Source organism: Mytilus californianus, unplaced genomic scaffold (genome assembly GCF_021869535.1).
Source record: "Mytilus californianus isolate M0D057914Y unplaced genomic scaffold, xbMytCali1.0.p SCAF_2, whole genome shotgun sequence".
NCBI classification, from domain to species: domain Eukaryota; kingdom Metazoa; phylum Mollusca; class Bivalvia; order Mytilida; family Mytilidae; genus Mytilus; species Mytilus californianus.
Window position 1 is genome coordinate 125,725,664 of NW_026262668.1, and position 17,740 is coordinate 125,743,403.

Here is a 17,740-nt window from a genome sequence, read left to right on the forward strand (position 1 = left end):
TTTCAGATTTTCTGACTTTAAAAAATACCTGCAGTTGTAGAAGCGGGTCCAGTGGTTACCGACGGTTGAGTTGTTTGAATCAAAGGTGGACTGGTTCCTGGTGCTCCAGCTTGAGTACCTGTAGTTGGGGTTGACGCTGTAGAAGGTGTTCCAGAGGTAATCACTGGAGACGATGTAAGTGTTGTGGCTGGTTGTCCTGTCGTCACAGCTACAGAAAACATCACTATCATCACAGGCTTAATACATTTATTTTAACACATATATAACTGAATAAAATTGTCAATATCATCTATACATTAAGATGTCGATTTTGTCCTCCACTAATGAAGCAAAAATATAATAATCAAGTGAAAGGGAACATATGGGATTGTTTTGCAGTGTTCAAATTCAAGATGACATGAAAGTTGTTTTGTTGGTCAAATATATGAAAATAACAGAAAATCAATTTTGTCCGACCGAGCGCTTTTTTCAGTAGCCTTCATCATGAACGCTCAAACCTCAACATATTCAATCCATGTCTACAAGCAATCACAAATTAAGACAAAACATTCATAGTTATATTCAATAAAAAAGGATTTAAAGATAAAATTGTTCATACTCTTTTGTCAATACATATGAATGGATATAATATGGCATATATAAGATTATATGCATTTTAACATATTGGTTATAATTCTATCGGGTTTTACATAGCAGTTTATCAAATCTAAATGTTAATTTGAATGTTAAGTACAACAAAATTAGTTACCTTTAATACAAGCCTCCACGGTGACACTTTTTACAACCGGAGTTGCATTAGGTGTTTGGTCAGGTACTATCGTCAATGTTATCTTGTCAGCCAACAAAGGTTTGATCAGTTCCAGTTCTACGATGCCATTTGGTTGTGCCTGTTGAAATACAAAGCCTTCTGAATGTATGAATGTGTCTATTATGGAGTACTATATTGCATTGTATAGTGTCATTTAATGGGTATCTTTACCTTAAACGGTGTAACCAACATACACAGTACTTAGTATTGACAGACGACTATAGTCTTAATGCAACGTTTCATTACTAAAATATAATTGTAATCAAAGACTAATCTTCATGTCTTTACGAAAAGAATCATAATCCCCTAAACAACGACACTAGAGTACAATGTAACGTAATTTGTAAACATTCTTTGGTTATACTAGAATTTCAGAACTATTTTTCGTGCGTTTCGTAGTTAATAAGTTGAAGTTATCTTCTTTTTCATTAATATTACAATCAGATGATAATAATAAAATGTCATACCTTAACAGTCTCCTCATAAACTAAAACGTTGTCATTATAAAGTTTGACAACAATACTGTCAACAAATTCTGTTTCTAGAGCAACATTCATTATCGGATTACTGTCACTTGTTGATAACTCTAAAACTGGCTTTTCGTCCTCAGCTAACGGTGTCCATCCTGAAGGTGTTAAAGCGTTTTCAGCACCATCTGGATTCGATGAAGAAGTCACAGTTTCAAAATTTAATGGGCCCTTTGGCGTATCGTCTGGACATTTTCCCAAACCTATAAATTCAAAAAGCAATAGTATAAATTAGAATACAAGGAAAGTGAAGTCAAAGGATAATGGCAGCTTCCTTTCATTCTTCCTTAAAAACTGCTGTATACAGTCAGCCTTATATGATTAAAGATACAAGTCGGGAAAAAGAGCCGCACAGTTGGTTCCTATGGGAATGCCGATTGTTAGTTGAAATACACGTCTTCCAAACGTAACAATTATGTTGTCAATCAAGACATCAAACATCTCGATAATATCAGTTTCAGAGAATTTCTTGTTTGAATCAGAGTGATTTTTTTTACAAATTACGATTTATCCCTCCCTAAGACAAGACACGTGTACCTATGTTGGCCTTTCTTTCTTAATAACAAAATAGGATCAACTCTTTCAATTTGCCTTTTAGTTTGGAATGGGAAATACTTGTGTAAAGTAAAGAAAATTAAAATATCTTAATACTATTTGCAAGACGAAATAGTCTTAGATTGTGTGTTCTCTAACAGATCTTTAAACCTTTTTTAGCATCTGTATATGATTCACACCTACTCTTGAATAGGTAGTTTTACAATAAATTTGAAGCCTGGCTTTGGTTGCTGAATACATTGATGTTATAATTTAGAAAGAGGTTTTGTGGAGTATTTTGAAGACCCAGTAATATAACGTTGTTTGTAAGGACACTTATTCAATTTAGGTATTTAATACAGTTAAGGAAGATCAAGTTCCGCATCTTTGGTTGAAATTCAAAAGAAACCTACAAAAGACCCTATAATTATACAAGACGTCCTCCTTGGTTAGTGTCGTTGGGGTAAATGTTGAGTTTCCAAGTGAAATGTCAATCCCTAGTTCATAAATCAAGCAGTTTATGTAATGTAATTTACACATAAAAACGATGTTCATTGGGGCTTTATCTGCAGGACAACAACGTATTTGTCATGTAGAACAACAACGATAATGAATTTCAGATTTTCTGACTTTAAAAAATACCTGCAGTTGTAGAAGCGGGTCCAGTGGTTACCGACGGTTGAGTTGTTTGAATCAAAGGTGGACTGGTTCCTGGTGCTCCAGCTTGAGTTCCCGTAGTTGGAGTTGACGCTGTAGAAGGTGTTCCAGAGGTAATAACTGGAGATGATGTAGGTGTTGTGGCTGGTTGTCCTGTGGTCACAGCTACAGAAAACATCACTATCATCACAGGCTTAGTACATTTATTTTAACACATTTATAACTGAATAAAATTGTCAATATCATCTATACATTAAGATGTCGATTTTGTCCTCCACTAATGAAGCAAAAATATAATAATCAAGTAAAAGGGAACATATGGGATTGTTTTGCAGTGTTCATTTCAAGATGACATGAAAGTTGTTTTGTTGGTCATATATATGAAAATAACAGAAAATCAGTTTTGTCCGACCTAGCACGTTTTTCAGTAGCCTTCATAATGAACGCTCAAACCTCAACATATTCAATCCATGTCTACAAGCAATCACAAATTAAGACAAAACATTCATAGTTATATTCAATAAAAAAGGATTTAAAGATAAAATTGCTCATACTCTTTTGTCAATACATATGAATGAATATAATATGGCAAATATAAGATTATATGCATTTTAACATATTGGCTATAATTCTATCGGGTTTTACGGAGCAGTTTATCAAATCTAATTGTTAATTTGAATGTACAGTACAACAAGTTTAGTTACCTTTAATACAAGCCTCAACGGTGACACTTTTTACAACCGGAGTTGCATTAGGTGTTTGGTCAGGTATTATCGTCAATGTTATCTTGTCAGCCAACAGAGGTTTGATCAATTCCAGTTCTACGATGCCATTTGGTTGTGTCTGTTGAAATACATAGCCTTCTGAATGTATGAATGTGTCTATTATGGAGTACTATATTGCATTGTATAGTGTCATTTAATGGGTATCTTTACCTTAAATGGTGTAACCTATATACACAGTGCTTAGTATTGACAGACGACTATAGTCTTAATGCAACGTTTCATTACTAAAATATAATTGTAATCAAAGACTAATGTTCATGTCTTTACGAAAAGAATCATAATCCCCGAAACAACGACACTAGTGTACAATGTAACGTAATTTGTAAACACTCTTTGGTTATACTAGAATTTCAGAACTGCTTTTCGTGCGTTTCGTAGTTAATAAATTGAAGTTGTCTTCTTTTTCATTAATACTACAATCAGATGATAATAATAAAATATCATACCTTGACAGTCTCCTCATAAACTAAAACGTTGTCATTATAAAGTTTGATAACAATACTGTCAACAAATTCTGTTTCTAGAGCAACATTCATTATCGGATTACTGTCACTTGTTGATAACTCTAAAACTGGCTTTTCGTCTTCAGCTGACGGATTCCATCCTGAAGGTGTTAAAGCGTTTTCAGCACCATCTGGATTCGATGAAGAAGTCACAGTTTTAAAATTTAATGGGCCCTTTGACGTACCGTCTGGACATTTTCCCAAACCTATAAATTCAAAATGCAATAGTATAAATTAGAATACAAGGAAAGTGAAGTCAAAGGATAATGCAGTTTCCTTTCATTCTTCCTTAAAAACTCCTGTATACAGTCAGCCTCATATGATTAAAGATACAAGTCGGCAAAAAGAGCCACACAGTTGGTTCCTATGGGAATGCCGATTGTTAGTTGAAATACACGTCTTCCAAACGTAACAATTATGTTGTCAATCAAGACATCAAACATCTCGATAATATCAGTTTCAGAGAATTTCTTGTTTGAATCAGAGTGATTTTTTTACAAAGTACGATTTATCCCTCCCTAAGACAAGACACTTGTACCTATGTTGGCCTTTCTTTCTTATGAAACAAAGTAGGATCAATTCTTTCAATTTGCCTTTTAGTTTGGAATGGGAAATACTTGTTTAAAGTAAAGAAAATTAAAATATCTTAACACTATTTGCAAGACGAAATAGTCTTAGATTGTGTGTTTTCTAAAAGATCTTTAAACCTTTTTAGCATCTGTATATGATTCACACCTACTCTAGAATAGGTAGTTTTACAATAAATTTGAAGCCTGGCTTTGGTTGCTGAATAAATTGATGTTATAATTTAGAAAGAGGTTTTGTGGAGTATTTGGAAGACCCAGTAATATAACGTTGTTTGTAAGGACACTTATTCAATTTAGGTATTTAATACAGTTAAGGAAGATCAAGTTCCGCATCTTTGGTTGAAATTCAAAAGAAACCTACAAAAGACACTATAATTATACAAGACGTCCTCCTTGGTTAGTGTCGTTGGGGTAAATGTTGAGTATCCAAGTGAAATGTCAATCCCTAGTTCATTAATCAAGCAGTTTATGTAATGTAATTTACACATAAAAACGATGTTCATTGGGGCTTTATCTGCAGGACAACAACGTATTTGTCATGTAGAACAACAACGATAATGAATTTCAGATTTTCTGACTTTAAAAAATACCTGCAGTTGTAGAAGCGGGTCCAGTGGTTACCGACGGTTGAGTTGTTTGAATCAAAGGTGGACTGGTTCCTGGTGCTCCAGCTTGAGTACCTGTAGTTGGGGTTGACGCTGTAGAAGGTGTTCCAGAGTTAATCACTGGAGACGATGTAGGTGTTGTGGCTGGTTGTCCTGTGGTCACAGCTACAGAAAACATCACTATCATCACAGGCTTAATACATTTATTTTAACACATATATAACTGAATAAAATTGTCAATATCATCTATACATTAAGATGTCGATTTTGTCCTCCACTAATGAAGCAAAAATATAATAATCAAGTAAAAGGGAACATATAGGATTGTTTTGCAGTGTTCAAATTCAAGATGACATGAAAGTTGTTTTGTTGGTCATATATATGAAAATAACAGAAAATCAATTTTGTCCGACCGAGCGCTTTTTTCAGTAGCCTTCATCATGAACGCTCAAACCTCAACATATTCAATCCATGTCTACAAGCAATCACAAATTTAGACAAAACATTCATAGTTATATTCAATAAAAAAGGATTTAAAGATAAAATTGTTCATACTCTTTTGTCAATACATATGAATGGATATACTTAGTAATATGGCATATATAAGATTATATGCATTTTAACATATTGGTTATAATTCTATCGGGTTTTACGGGGCAGTTTATCAAATCTAAATGTTAATTTGAATGTAAAGTACAACAAAATTAGTTACCTTTAATACAAGCCTCCACGGTGACACTTTTTACAACCGGAGTTTCATTAGGTGTTTGGTCAGGTACTATCGTCAATGTTATCTTGTCAGCCAACAAAGGTTTGATCAATTCCAGTTCTACGATGCCATTTGGTTGTGCCTGTTGAAATACAAAGCCTTCTGAATGTATGAATGTGTCTATTATGGAGTACTATATTGCATTGTATAGTGTCATTTAATGGGTATCTTTACCTTAAACGGTGTAACCAACATACACAGTACTTAGTATTGACAGACGACTATAGTCTTAATGCAACGTTTCATTACTAAAATATAATTGTAATCAAAGACTAATGTTCATGTCTTTACGAAAAGTATCATAATCCCCTAAACAGCGACACTAGAGTACAATGTAACGTAATTTGTAAACATTCTTTGGTTATACTAGAATTTCAGAACTGTTTTTCGTGCGTTTCGTAGTTAATAAGTTGAAGTTGTCTTCTTTTTCATTAATATTACAATCAGATGATAATAATAAAATGTCATACCTTGACAGTCTCCTCATAAACTAAAACGTTGTCATTATAAAGTTTGACAACAATACTGTCAACAAATTCTGTTTCTAGAGCAACATTCATTATCGGATTACTGTCACTTGTTGATAACTCTAAAACTGGCTTTTCGTCTTCAGCTGACGGTTTCCATCCTGAAGGTGTTAAAGCGTTTTCAGCACCATCTGGATTCGATGAAGAAGTCACAGTTTCAAAATTTAATGGGCCCTTTGGCGTATCGTCTGGACATTTTCCCAAACCTATAAATTCAAAAAGCAATAGTATAAATTAGAATACAAGGAAAGTGAAGTCAAAGGATATGGCAGCTTCCTTTCATTCTTCCTTAAAAACTGCTGTATACAGTCAGCCTCATATGATAAAAGATACAAGTCGGCAAAAAGAGCCGTACAGTTGGTTCATATGGGAATGCCGATTGTTAGTTGAAATACACGTCTTCCAAACGTAACAATTATGTTGTCAATCAAGACATCAAACATCTCGATAATATCAGTTTCAGAGAATTTCTTGTTTGAATCAGAGTGATTTTTTTACAAAGTACGATTTATCCCTCCCTAAGACAAGACACGTGTACCTATGTTGGCCTTTCTTTCTTAATAACAAAATAGGATCAACTCTTTCAATTTGCCTTTTAGTTTGGAATGGGAAATACTTGTGTAAAGTAAAGAAAATTAAAATATCTTAATACTATTTGCAAGACGAAATAGTCTTAGATTGTGTGTTCTCTAACAGATCTTTAAACCTTTTTTAGCATCTGTATATGATTCACACCTACTCTTGAATAGGTAGTTTTACAATAAATTTGAAGGCCGGCTTTGGTTGCTGAATACATTGATGTTATAATTTAGAAAGAGGTTTTGTGGAGTATTTTGAAGACCCAGTAATATAACGTTGTTTGTAAGGACACTTATTCAATTTTAGGTATTTAATACAGTTAAGGAAGATCAAGTTCCGCATCTTTGGTTGAAATTCAAAAGAAACCTACAAAAGACCCTATAATTATACAAGACGTCCTCCTTGGTTAGTGTCGTTGGGGTAAATGTTGAGTTTCCAAGTGAAATGTCAATCCCTAGTTCATAAATCAAGCAGTTTATGTAATGTAATTTACACATAAAAACGATGTTCATTGGGGCTTTATCTGCAGGACAACAACGTATTTGTCATGTAGAACAACAACGATAATGAATTTCAGATTTTCTGACTTTAAAAAATACCTGCAGTTGTAGAAGCGGGTCCAGTGGTTACCGACGGTTGAGTTGTTTGAATCAAAGGTGGACTGGTTCCTGGTGCTCCAGCTTGAGTTCCCGTAGTTGGAGTTGACGCTGTAGAAGGTGTTCCAGAGGTAATAACTGGAGACGATGTAGGTGTTGTGGCTGGTTGTCCTGTGGTCACAGCTACAGAAAACATCACTATCATCACAGGCTTAGTACATTTATTTTAACACATTTATAACTGAATAAAATTGTCAATATCATCTATACATTAAGATGTCGATTTTGTCCTCCACTAATGAAGCAAAAATATAATAATCAAGTAAAAGGGAACATATGGGATTGTTTTGCAGTGTTAATTTCAAGATGACATGAACGTTGTTGTGTTGGTCATATATATGAAAATAACAGAAAATCAGTTTTGTCCGACCTAGCACGTTTTTCAGTAGCCTTCATAATGAACGCTCAAACCTCAACATATTCAATCCATGTCTACAAGCAATCACAAATTAAGACAAAACATTCATAGTTATATTCAATAAAAAAGGATTTAAAGATAACATTGCTCATACTCTTTTGTCAATACATATGAATGAATATAATATGGCAAATATAAGATTATATGCATTTTAACATATTGGTTATAATTCTATCGGGTTTTACGGAGCAGTTTATCAAATCTAATTGTTAATTTGAATGTACAGTACAACAAGTTTAGTTACCTTTAATACAAGCCTCAACGGTGACACTTTTTACAACCGGAGTTGCATTAGGTGTTTGGTCAGGTATTATCGTCAATGTTATCTTGTCAGCCAACAGAGGTTTGATCAATTCCAGTTCTACGATGCCATTTGGTTGTGCCTGTTGAAATACATAGCCTTCTGAATGTATGAATGTGTCTATTATGGAGTACTATATTGCATTGTATAGTGTCATTTAATGGGTATCTTTACCTTAAATGGTGTAACCTATATACACAGTGCTTAGTATTGACAGACGACTATAGTCTTAATGCAACGTTTCATTACTAAAATATAATTGTAATCAAAGACTAATGTTCATGTCTTTACGAAAAGAATCATAATCCCCGAAACAACGACACTAGTGTACAATGTAACGTAATTTGTAAACACTCTTTGGTTATACTAGAATTTCAGAACTGCTTTTCGTGCGTTTCGTAGTTAATAAATTGAAGTTGTCTTCTTTTTCATTAATACTACAATCAGATGATAATAATAAAATATCTTACCTTGACAGTCTCCTCATAAACTAAAACGTTGTCATTATAAAGTTTGATAACAATACTGTCAACAAATTCTGTTTCTAGAGCAACATTCATTATCGGATTACTGTCACTTGTTGATAACTCTAAAACTGGCTTTTCGTCTTCAGCTGACGGATTCCATCCTGAAGGTGTTAAAGCGTTTTCAGCACCATCTGGATTCGATGAAGAAGTCACAGTTTCAAAATTTAATGGGCCCTTTGACGTATCGTCTGGACATTTTCCCAAACCTATAAATTAAAAATGCCATAGTATAAATTAGAATACAAGGAAAGTGAAGTCAAAGGATAATGCAGTTTCCTTTCATTCTTCCTTAAAAACTCCTGTATACAGTCAGCCTCATATGATTAAAGATACAAGTCGGCAAAAAGAGCCGCACAGTTGGTTCCTATGGGAATGCCGATTGTTAGTTGAAATACACGTCTTCCAAACGTAACAATTATGTTGTCAATCAAGACATCAAACATCTCGATAATATCAGTTTCAGAGAATTTATTGTTTGAATCAGAGTGATTTTTTTACAAAGTACGATTTATTCCTCCCTTAGACAAGACACTTGTACCTATGTTGGCCTTTCTTTCTTAATAACAAAATAGGATCAACTCTTTCAATTTGCCTTTTAGTTTGGAATGGGAAATACTTGTGTAAAGTATAGAAAATTAAAATATCTTAATACTATTTGCAAGACGAAATAGTCTTAGATTGTATGTTCTCTAACAGATCTTTAAACTTTTTTTAGCATCTGTATATGATTCACACCTACTCTCGAATAGGTAGTTTTACAATAAATTTGAAGCCCGGCTTTGGTTGCTGAATAAATTGATGTTAATAATTTAGAAAGAGGTTTTGTGGAGTACTTGGAAGACCCAGTAATATAACTTTGTTTGTAAGGACACTTGAGCAATTTAGGTATTTAATACAGTTAAGGAAGATCACGTTCCGCATCTTTGGTTGAAATTCAAAAGAAACATACAAAAGACACTATAATTATACAAGACGTCCTCCTTGGTTAGTGTCGTTGGGGTAAATGTTGAGTTTCCAATTGAAATGTCAATCCCTAGTTCATTTATCAAGCAGTTTATGTAATGTAATTTACACATAAAAACGATGTTCATTGGGGCTTTATCTGCAGGACAACAACGTATTTGTCATGTAGAACAACAACGATAATGAATTTCAGATTTTCTGACTTTAAAAAATACCTGCAGTTGTAGAAGCGGGTCCAGTGGTTACCGACGGTTGAGTTGTTTGAATCAAAGGTGGACTGGTTCCTGGTGCTCCAGCTTGAGTACCTGTAGTTGGGGTTGACGCTGTAGAAGGTGTTCCAGAGGTAATCACTGGAGACGATGTAGGTGTTGTGGCTGGTTGTCCTGTGGTCACAGCTACAGAAAACATCACTATCATCACAGGCTTAGTACATTTATTTTAACACATATATAACTGAATAAAATTGTCAATATCATCTATACATTAAGATGTCGATTTTGTCCTCCACTAATGAAGCAAAAATATAATAATCAAGTAAAAGGGAACATATGGGATTGTTTTTCAGTGTTCAATTCAAGATGACATGAAAGTTGTTTTGTTGGTCATATATATGAAAATAACAGAAAATCAGTTTTGTCCGACCTAGCACGTTTTTCAGTAGCCTTCATAATGAACGCTCAAACCTCAACATATTCAATCCATGTCTACAAGCAATCACAAATTAAGACATAACATTGATGGTTATATTCAATAAAAAAGGATTTAAAGATAAAATTGTTCATACTCTTTTGTCAATACATATGAATGAATATAATATGGCAAATATAAGATTATATGCATTTTAACATATTGGTTATAATTCTATCGGGTTTTACGGAGCAGTTTATCAAATCTAATGGTTAATTTGAATGTACAGTACAACAAAATTAGTTACCTTTAATACAAGCCTCAACGGTGACACTTTTTAAAACCGGAGTTGCATTAGGTGTTTGGTCAGGTATTATCGTCAATGTTATCTTGTCAGCCAACAGAGGTTTGATCAATTCCAGTTCTACGATGCCATTTAGTTGTGCCTGTTGAAATACATAGCCTTCTGAATGTATGAATGTGTCTATTATGGAGTACTATATTGCATTGTATAGTGTCATTTAATGGGTATCTTTACCTTAAATGGTGTAACCTATATACACAGTGCTTAGTATTGACAGACGACTATAGTCTTAATGCAACGTTTCATTACTAAAATATAATTGTAATCAAAGACTAATGTTCATGTCTTTATGAAAAGAATCATAATCCCCTAAACAACGACACTAGTGTACAATGTAACGTAATTTGTAAACATTCTTTGGTTATACTAGAATTTCAGAACTGCTTTTCGTGTGTTTCGTAGTTAATAAATTGAAGTTGTCTTCTTTTTCATTAATATTACAATCAGATGATAATAATAAAATATTATACCTTGACAGTCTCCTCATAAACTAAAACGTTGTCATTATAAAGTTTGACAACAATACTGTCAACAAATTCTGTTTCTAGAGCAACATTCATTATCGGATTACTGTCACTTGTTGATAACTCTAAAACTGGCTTTTCGTCTTCAGCTGACGGTTTCCATCCTGAAGGTGTTAAAGCATTTTCAGCACCATCTGGATTCGATGAAGAAGTCACAGTTTCAAAATTTAATGGGCCCTTTGGCGTATCGTCTGGACATTTTCCCAAACCTATAAATTCAAAAAGCAATAGTATAAATTAGAATACAAGGAAAGTGAAGTCAAGGGATAATGGCAGCTTCCTTTCATTCTTCCTTAAAAACTGCTGTATACAGTCAGCCTCATATGATTAAAGATACAAGTCGGCAAAAAGAGCCACACAGTTGGTTCCTATGGGAATGCCGATTGTTAGTTGAAATACACGTCTTCCAAACGTAACAATTATGTTGTCAATCAAGACATCAAACATCTCGATAATATCAGTTTCAGAGAATTTCTTGTTTGAATCAGAGTGATTTTTTTACAAAGTACGATTTATCCCTCCCTAAGACAAGACACTTGTACCTATGTTGGCCTTTCTTTCTTAATAACAAAGTAGGATCAATTCTTTCAATTTGCCTCTTAGTTTGGAATGGGAAATACTTGTGTGAAGTAAAGAAAATTAAAATATCTTAATACTATTTGCAAGACGAAATAGTCTTAGATTGTGTGTTCTCTAACAGATCTTTAAACCTTTTTAGCATCTGTATATGATTCACACCTACTGTCGAATAGGTAGTTTTACAATAAATTTGAAGCCCGGCTTTGGTTCCTGAATAAATTGATGTTAATAATTTAGAAAGAGGTTTTGTGGAGTACTTGGAAGACCCAGTAATATAACTTTGTTTGTAAGGACACTTGAGCAATTTAGGTATTTAATACAGTTAAGGAAGATCACGTTCCGCATCTTTGGTTGAAATTCAAAAGAAACATACAAAAGACCCTATAATTATACAAGACGTCCTCCTTGGTTAGTGTCGTTGGGGTAAATGTTGAGTTTCCAAGTGAAATGTCAATCCCTAGTTCATTTATCAAGCAGTTTATGTAATGTAATTTACATAAAAAACGATGTTCATTGGGGCTTTATCTGCAGGACAACAACGTATTTGTCATGTAGAACAACAACGATAATGAATTTCAGATTTTCTGACTTTAAAAAATACCTGCAGTTGTAGAAGCGGGTCCAGTGGTTACCGACGGTTGAGTTGTTTGAATAAAAGGTGGACTGGTTCCTGGTGCTCCAGCTTGAGTACCTGTAGTTGGGGTTGACGCTGTAGAAGGTGTTCCAGAGGTAATCACTGGAGACGATGTAGGTGTTGTGGCTGGTTGTCCTGTGGTCACAGCTACAGAAAACATCACTATCATCACAGGCTTAGTACATTTATTTTAACACATATATAACTGAATAAAATTGTCAATATCATCTATACATTAAGATGTCGATTTTGTCCTCCACTAATGAAGCAAAAATATAATAATCAAGTAAAAGGGAACATATGGGATTGTTTTGCAGTGTTCAAATTCAAGATGACATGAAAGTTGTTTTGTTGGTCATATATATGAAAATAACAGAAAATCAATTTTGTCCGACCGAGCGCTTTTTTCAGTAGCCTTCATCATGAACGCTCAAACCTCAACATATTCAATCCATGTCTACAAGCAATCACAAATTAAGACAAAACATTCATAGTTATATTCAATAAAAAAGGATTTAAAGATAAAATTGCTCATACTCTTTTCTCAATACATATGAATGAATATAATATGGCAAATATAAGATTATATGCATTTTAACATATTGGTTATAATTCTATCGGGTTTTACGGAGCAGTTTATCAAATCTAAATGTTAATTTGAATGTACAGTGCAACAAAATTAGTTACCTTTAATACAAGCCTCAACGGTGACACTTTTTACAACCGGAGTTGCATTAGGTGTTTGGTCAGGTATTATCGTCAATGTTATCTTGTCAGCCAACAGAGGTTTGATCAATTCCAGTTCTACGATGCCATTTGGTTGTGCCTGTTGAAATACATAGCCTTCTGAATGTATGAATGTGTCTATTATGGAGTACTATATTGCATTGTATAGTGTCATTTAATGGGTATCTTTACCTTAAATGGTGTAACCTATATACACAGTGCTTAGTATTGACAGACGACTATAGTCTTAATGCAACGTTTCATTACTAAAATATAATTGTAATCAAAGACTAATGTTCATGTCTTTACGAAAAGAATCATAATCCCCTAAACAACGACACTAGAGTACAATGTAACGTAATTTGTAAACATTCTTTGGTTATACTAGAATTTCAGAACTGCTTTTCGTGCGTTTCGTAGTTAATAAATTGAAGTTGTCTTCTTTTTCATTAATATTACAATCAGATGATAATAATAAAATATTATACCTTGACAGTCTCCTCATAAACTAAAACGTTGTCATTATAAAGTTTGACAACAATACTGTCAACAAATTCTGTTTCTAGAGCAACATTCATTATCGGATTACTGTCACTTGTTGATAACTCTAAAACTGGCTTTTCGTCTTCAGCTGACGGTTTCCATCCTGAAGGTGTTAAAGCGTTTTCAGCACCATCTGGATTCGATGAAGAAGTCACAGTTTCAAAATTTAATGGGCCCTTTGGCGTATCGTCTGGACATTTTCCCAAACCTATAAATTCAAAAAGCAATAGTATAAATTAGAATACAAGGAAAGTGAAGTCAAGGGATAATGGCAGCTTCCTTTTATTCTTCCTTAAAAACTGCTGTATACAGTCAGCCTCATATGATTAAAGATACAAGTCGGCAAAAAGAGCCACACAGTTGGTTCCTATAGGAATGCCGATTGTTAGTTGAAATACACGTCTTCCAAACGTAACAATTATGTTGTCAATCAAGACATCAAACATCTCGATAATATCAGTTTCAGAGAATTTCTTGTTTGAATCAGAGTGATTTTTTTACAAAGTACGATTTATCCCTCCCTAAGACAAGACACGTGTACCTATGTTGGCCTTTCTTTCTTAATAACAAAATAGGATCAACTCTTTCAATTTGCCTTTTAGTTTGGAATGGGAAATACTTGTGTAAAGTAAAGAAAATTAAAATATCTTAATACTATTTGCAAGACGAAATAGTCTTAGATTGTGTGTTCTCTAACAGATCTTTAAACCTTTTTTTAGCATCTGTATATGATTCACACCTTTTCTTGAATAGGTAGTTTTACAATAAATTTGAAGCCCGGCTTTGGTTGCTGAATACATTGATGTTATAATTTAGAAAGAGGTTTTGTGGAGTATTTTGAAGACCCAGTAATATAACGTTGTTTGTAAGGACACTTATTCAATTTTAGGTATTTAATACAGTTAAGGAAGATCAAGTTCCGCATCTTTGGTTGAAATTCAAAAGAAACCTACAAAAGACACTATAATTATACAAGACGTCCTCCTTGGTTAGTGTCGTTGGGGTAAATGTTGAGTTTCCAAGTGAAATGTCAATCCCTAGTTCATAAATCAAGCAGTTTATGTAATGTAATTTACACATAAAAACGATGTTCATTGGGGCTTTATCTGCAGGACAACAACGTATTTGTCATGTAGAACAACAACGATAATGAATTTCAGATTTTCTGACTTTAAAAAATACCTGCAGTTGTAGAAGCGGGTCCAGTGGTTACCGACGGTTGAGTTGTTTGAATCAAAGGTGGACTGGTTCCTGGTGCTCCAGCTTGAGTTCCCGTAGTTGGAGTTGACGCTGTAGAAGGTGTTCCAGAGGTAATAACTGGAGACGATGTAGGTGTTGTGGCTGGTTGTCCTGTGGTCACAGCTACAGAAAATATCACTATCATCACAGGCTTAGTACATTTATTTTAACACATTTATAACTGAATAAAATTGTCAATATCATCTATACATTAAGATGTCGATTTTGTCCTCCACTAATGAAGCAAAAATATAATAATCAAGTAAAAGGGAACATATGGGATTGTTTTGCAGTGTTCAATTCAAGATGACATGAAAGTTGTTTTGTTGGTCATATATATGAAAATAACAGAAAATCAGTTTTGTCCGACCTAGCACGTTTTTCAGTAGCCTTCATAATGAACGCTCAAACCTCAACATATTCAATCCATGTCTACAAGCAATCACAAATTAAGACAAAACATTCATAGTTATATTCAATAAAAAAGGATTTAAAGATAAAATTGCTCATACTCTTTTGTCAATACATATGAATGAATATAATATGGCAAATATAAGATTATATGCATTTTAACATATTGGTTATAATTCTATCGGGTTTTATGGAGCAGTTTATCAAATCTAATTGTTAATTTGAATGTACAGTACAACAAGTTTAGTTACCTTTAATACAAGCCTCAACGGTGACACTTTTTAAAACCGGAGTTGCATTAGGTGTTTGGTCAGGTATTATCGTCAATGTTATCTTGTCAGCCAACAGAGGTTTGATCAATTCCAGTTCTACGATGCCATTTGGTTGTGCCTGTTGAAATACATAGCCTTCTGAATGTATGAATGTGTCTATTATGGAGTACTATATTGCATTGTATAGTGTCATTTAATGGGTATCTTTACCTTAAATGGTGTAACCTATATACACAGTGCTTAGTATTGACAGACGACTATAGTCTTAATGCAACGTTTCATTACTAAAATATAATTGTAATCAAAGACTAATGTTCATGTCTTTACGAAAAGAATCATAATCCCCGAAACAACGACACTTGTGTACAATGTAACGTAATTTGTAAACATTCTTTGGTTATACTAGAATTTCAGAACTGCTTTTCGTGCGTTTTGTAGTAATTAAATTGAAGTTGTCTTCTTTTTCATTAATACTACAATCAGATGATAATAATAAAATATCATACCTTGATAGTCTCCTCATAAACTAAAACGTTGTCATTATAAAGTTTGATAAGAATACTGTCAACAAATTCTGTTTCTAGAGCAACATTCATTATCGGATTACTGTCACTTGTTGATAACTCTAAAACTGGCTTTTCGTCTTCAGCTGACGGTTTCCATCCTGAAGGTGTTAAAGCGTTTTCAGCACCATCTGGATTCGATGAAGAAGTCACAGTTTCAAAATTTAATGGGCCCTTTGACGTATCGTCTGGACATTTTCCCAAACCTATGAATTCAAAATGCAATAGTATAAATTAGAATACAAGGAAAGTGAAGTCAAAGGATAATGCAGTTTCCTTTCATTCTTCCTTAAAAACTCCTGTATACAGTCAGCCTCATATGATTAAAGATACAAGTCGGCAAAAAGAGCCGCACAGTTGGTTCCTATGGGAATGCCGATTGTTAGTTGAAATACACGTCTTCCAAACGTAGCAATTATGTTGTCAATCAAGACATCAAACATCTCGATAATATCAGTTTCAGAGAATTGCTTGTTTGAATCAGAGTGATTTTTTTACAAAGTACGATTTATTCCTCCCTTAGACAAGACACTTGTACCTATGTTGGCCTTTCTTTCTTATGAACAAAATAGGATCAACTCTTTCAATTTGCCTTTTAGTTTGGAATGGGAAATACTTGTGTAAAGTATAGAAAATGAAAATATCTTAATACTATTTGCAAGACGAAATAGTCTTAGATTGTATGTTCTCTAACAGATCTTTAAACTTTTTTTAGCATCTGTATATGATTCACACCTACTCTCGAATAGGTAGTTTTACAATAAATTTGAAGCCCGGCTTTGGTTGCTGAATAAATTGATGTTAATAATTTAGAAAGAGGTTTTGTGGAGTACTTGGAAGACCCAGTAATATAACTTTGTTTGTAAGGACACTTGAGCAATTTAGGTATTTAATACAGTTAAGGAAGATCACGTTCCGCATCTTTGGTTGAAATTCAAAAGAAACATACAAAAGACCCTATAATTATACAAGACGTCCTCCTTGGTTAGTGGCGTTGGGGTAAATGTTGAGTTTCAAAGTGAAATGTCAATCCCTAGTTCATTTATCAAGCAGTTTATGTAATGTAATTTACACATAAAAACGATGTTCATTGGGGCTTTATCTGCAGGACAACAACGTATTTGTCATGTAGAACAACAACGATAATGAATTTCAGATTTTCTGACTTTAAAAAATACCTGCAGTTGTAGAAGCGGGTCCAGTGGTTACCGACGGTTGAGTTGTTTGAATCAAAGGTGGACTTGTTCCTGGTGCTCCAGCTTGAGTACCTGTAGTTGGGGTTGACGCTGTAGAAGGTGTTCCAGAGGTAATCACTGGAGACGATGTAGGTGTTGTGGCCTGTTGTCCTGTGGTCACAGCTACAGAAAACATTACTATCATCACAGGCTTAATACATTTATTTTAACACATACATAACTGAATAAAATTGTCAATATCATCTATACATTAAGATGTCGATTTTGTCCTCAACTAATGAAGCAAAAATATAATAATCAAGTAAAAGGGAACATA

The 17,740-nt window shown here is 33.8% G+C and overlaps 1 protein-coding gene across 1 annotated transcript in view; it reads right to left on the minus strand.

Moving 5' to 3' along the window:
- Nucleotides 1–17,740, minus strand: part of LOC127727801 (mucin-2-like) — a 116,419-nt gene that overhangs the window by 23,714 nt on the left and 74,965 nt on the right. The window contains exons 22-30 of the mRNA XM_052234917.1: nucleotides 15,645–15,783; nucleotides 14,926–15,105; nucleotides 13,689–13,951; nucleotides 13,162–13,300; nucleotides 9,962–10,141; nucleotides 8,727–8,989; nucleotides 8,200–8,338; nucleotides 7,481–7,660; nucleotides 3,758–4,020 (exon numbers count right to left, since the gene is read on the minus strand). Coding sequence (XP_052090877.1) covers nucleotides 3,758–4,020; nucleotides 7,481–7,660; nucleotides 8,200–8,338; nucleotides 8,727–8,989; nucleotides 9,962–10,141; nucleotides 13,162–13,300; nucleotides 13,689–13,951; nucleotides 14,926–15,105; nucleotides 15,645–15,783 — 1,746 coding nt within the window. The remainder of the gene's footprint in view (nucleotides 1–3,757; nucleotides 4,021–7,480; nucleotides 7,661–8,199; nucleotides 8,339–8,726; nucleotides 8,990–9,961; nucleotides 10,142–13,161; nucleotides 13,301–13,688; nucleotides 13,952–14,925; nucleotides 15,106–15,644; nucleotides 15,784–17,740) is intronic.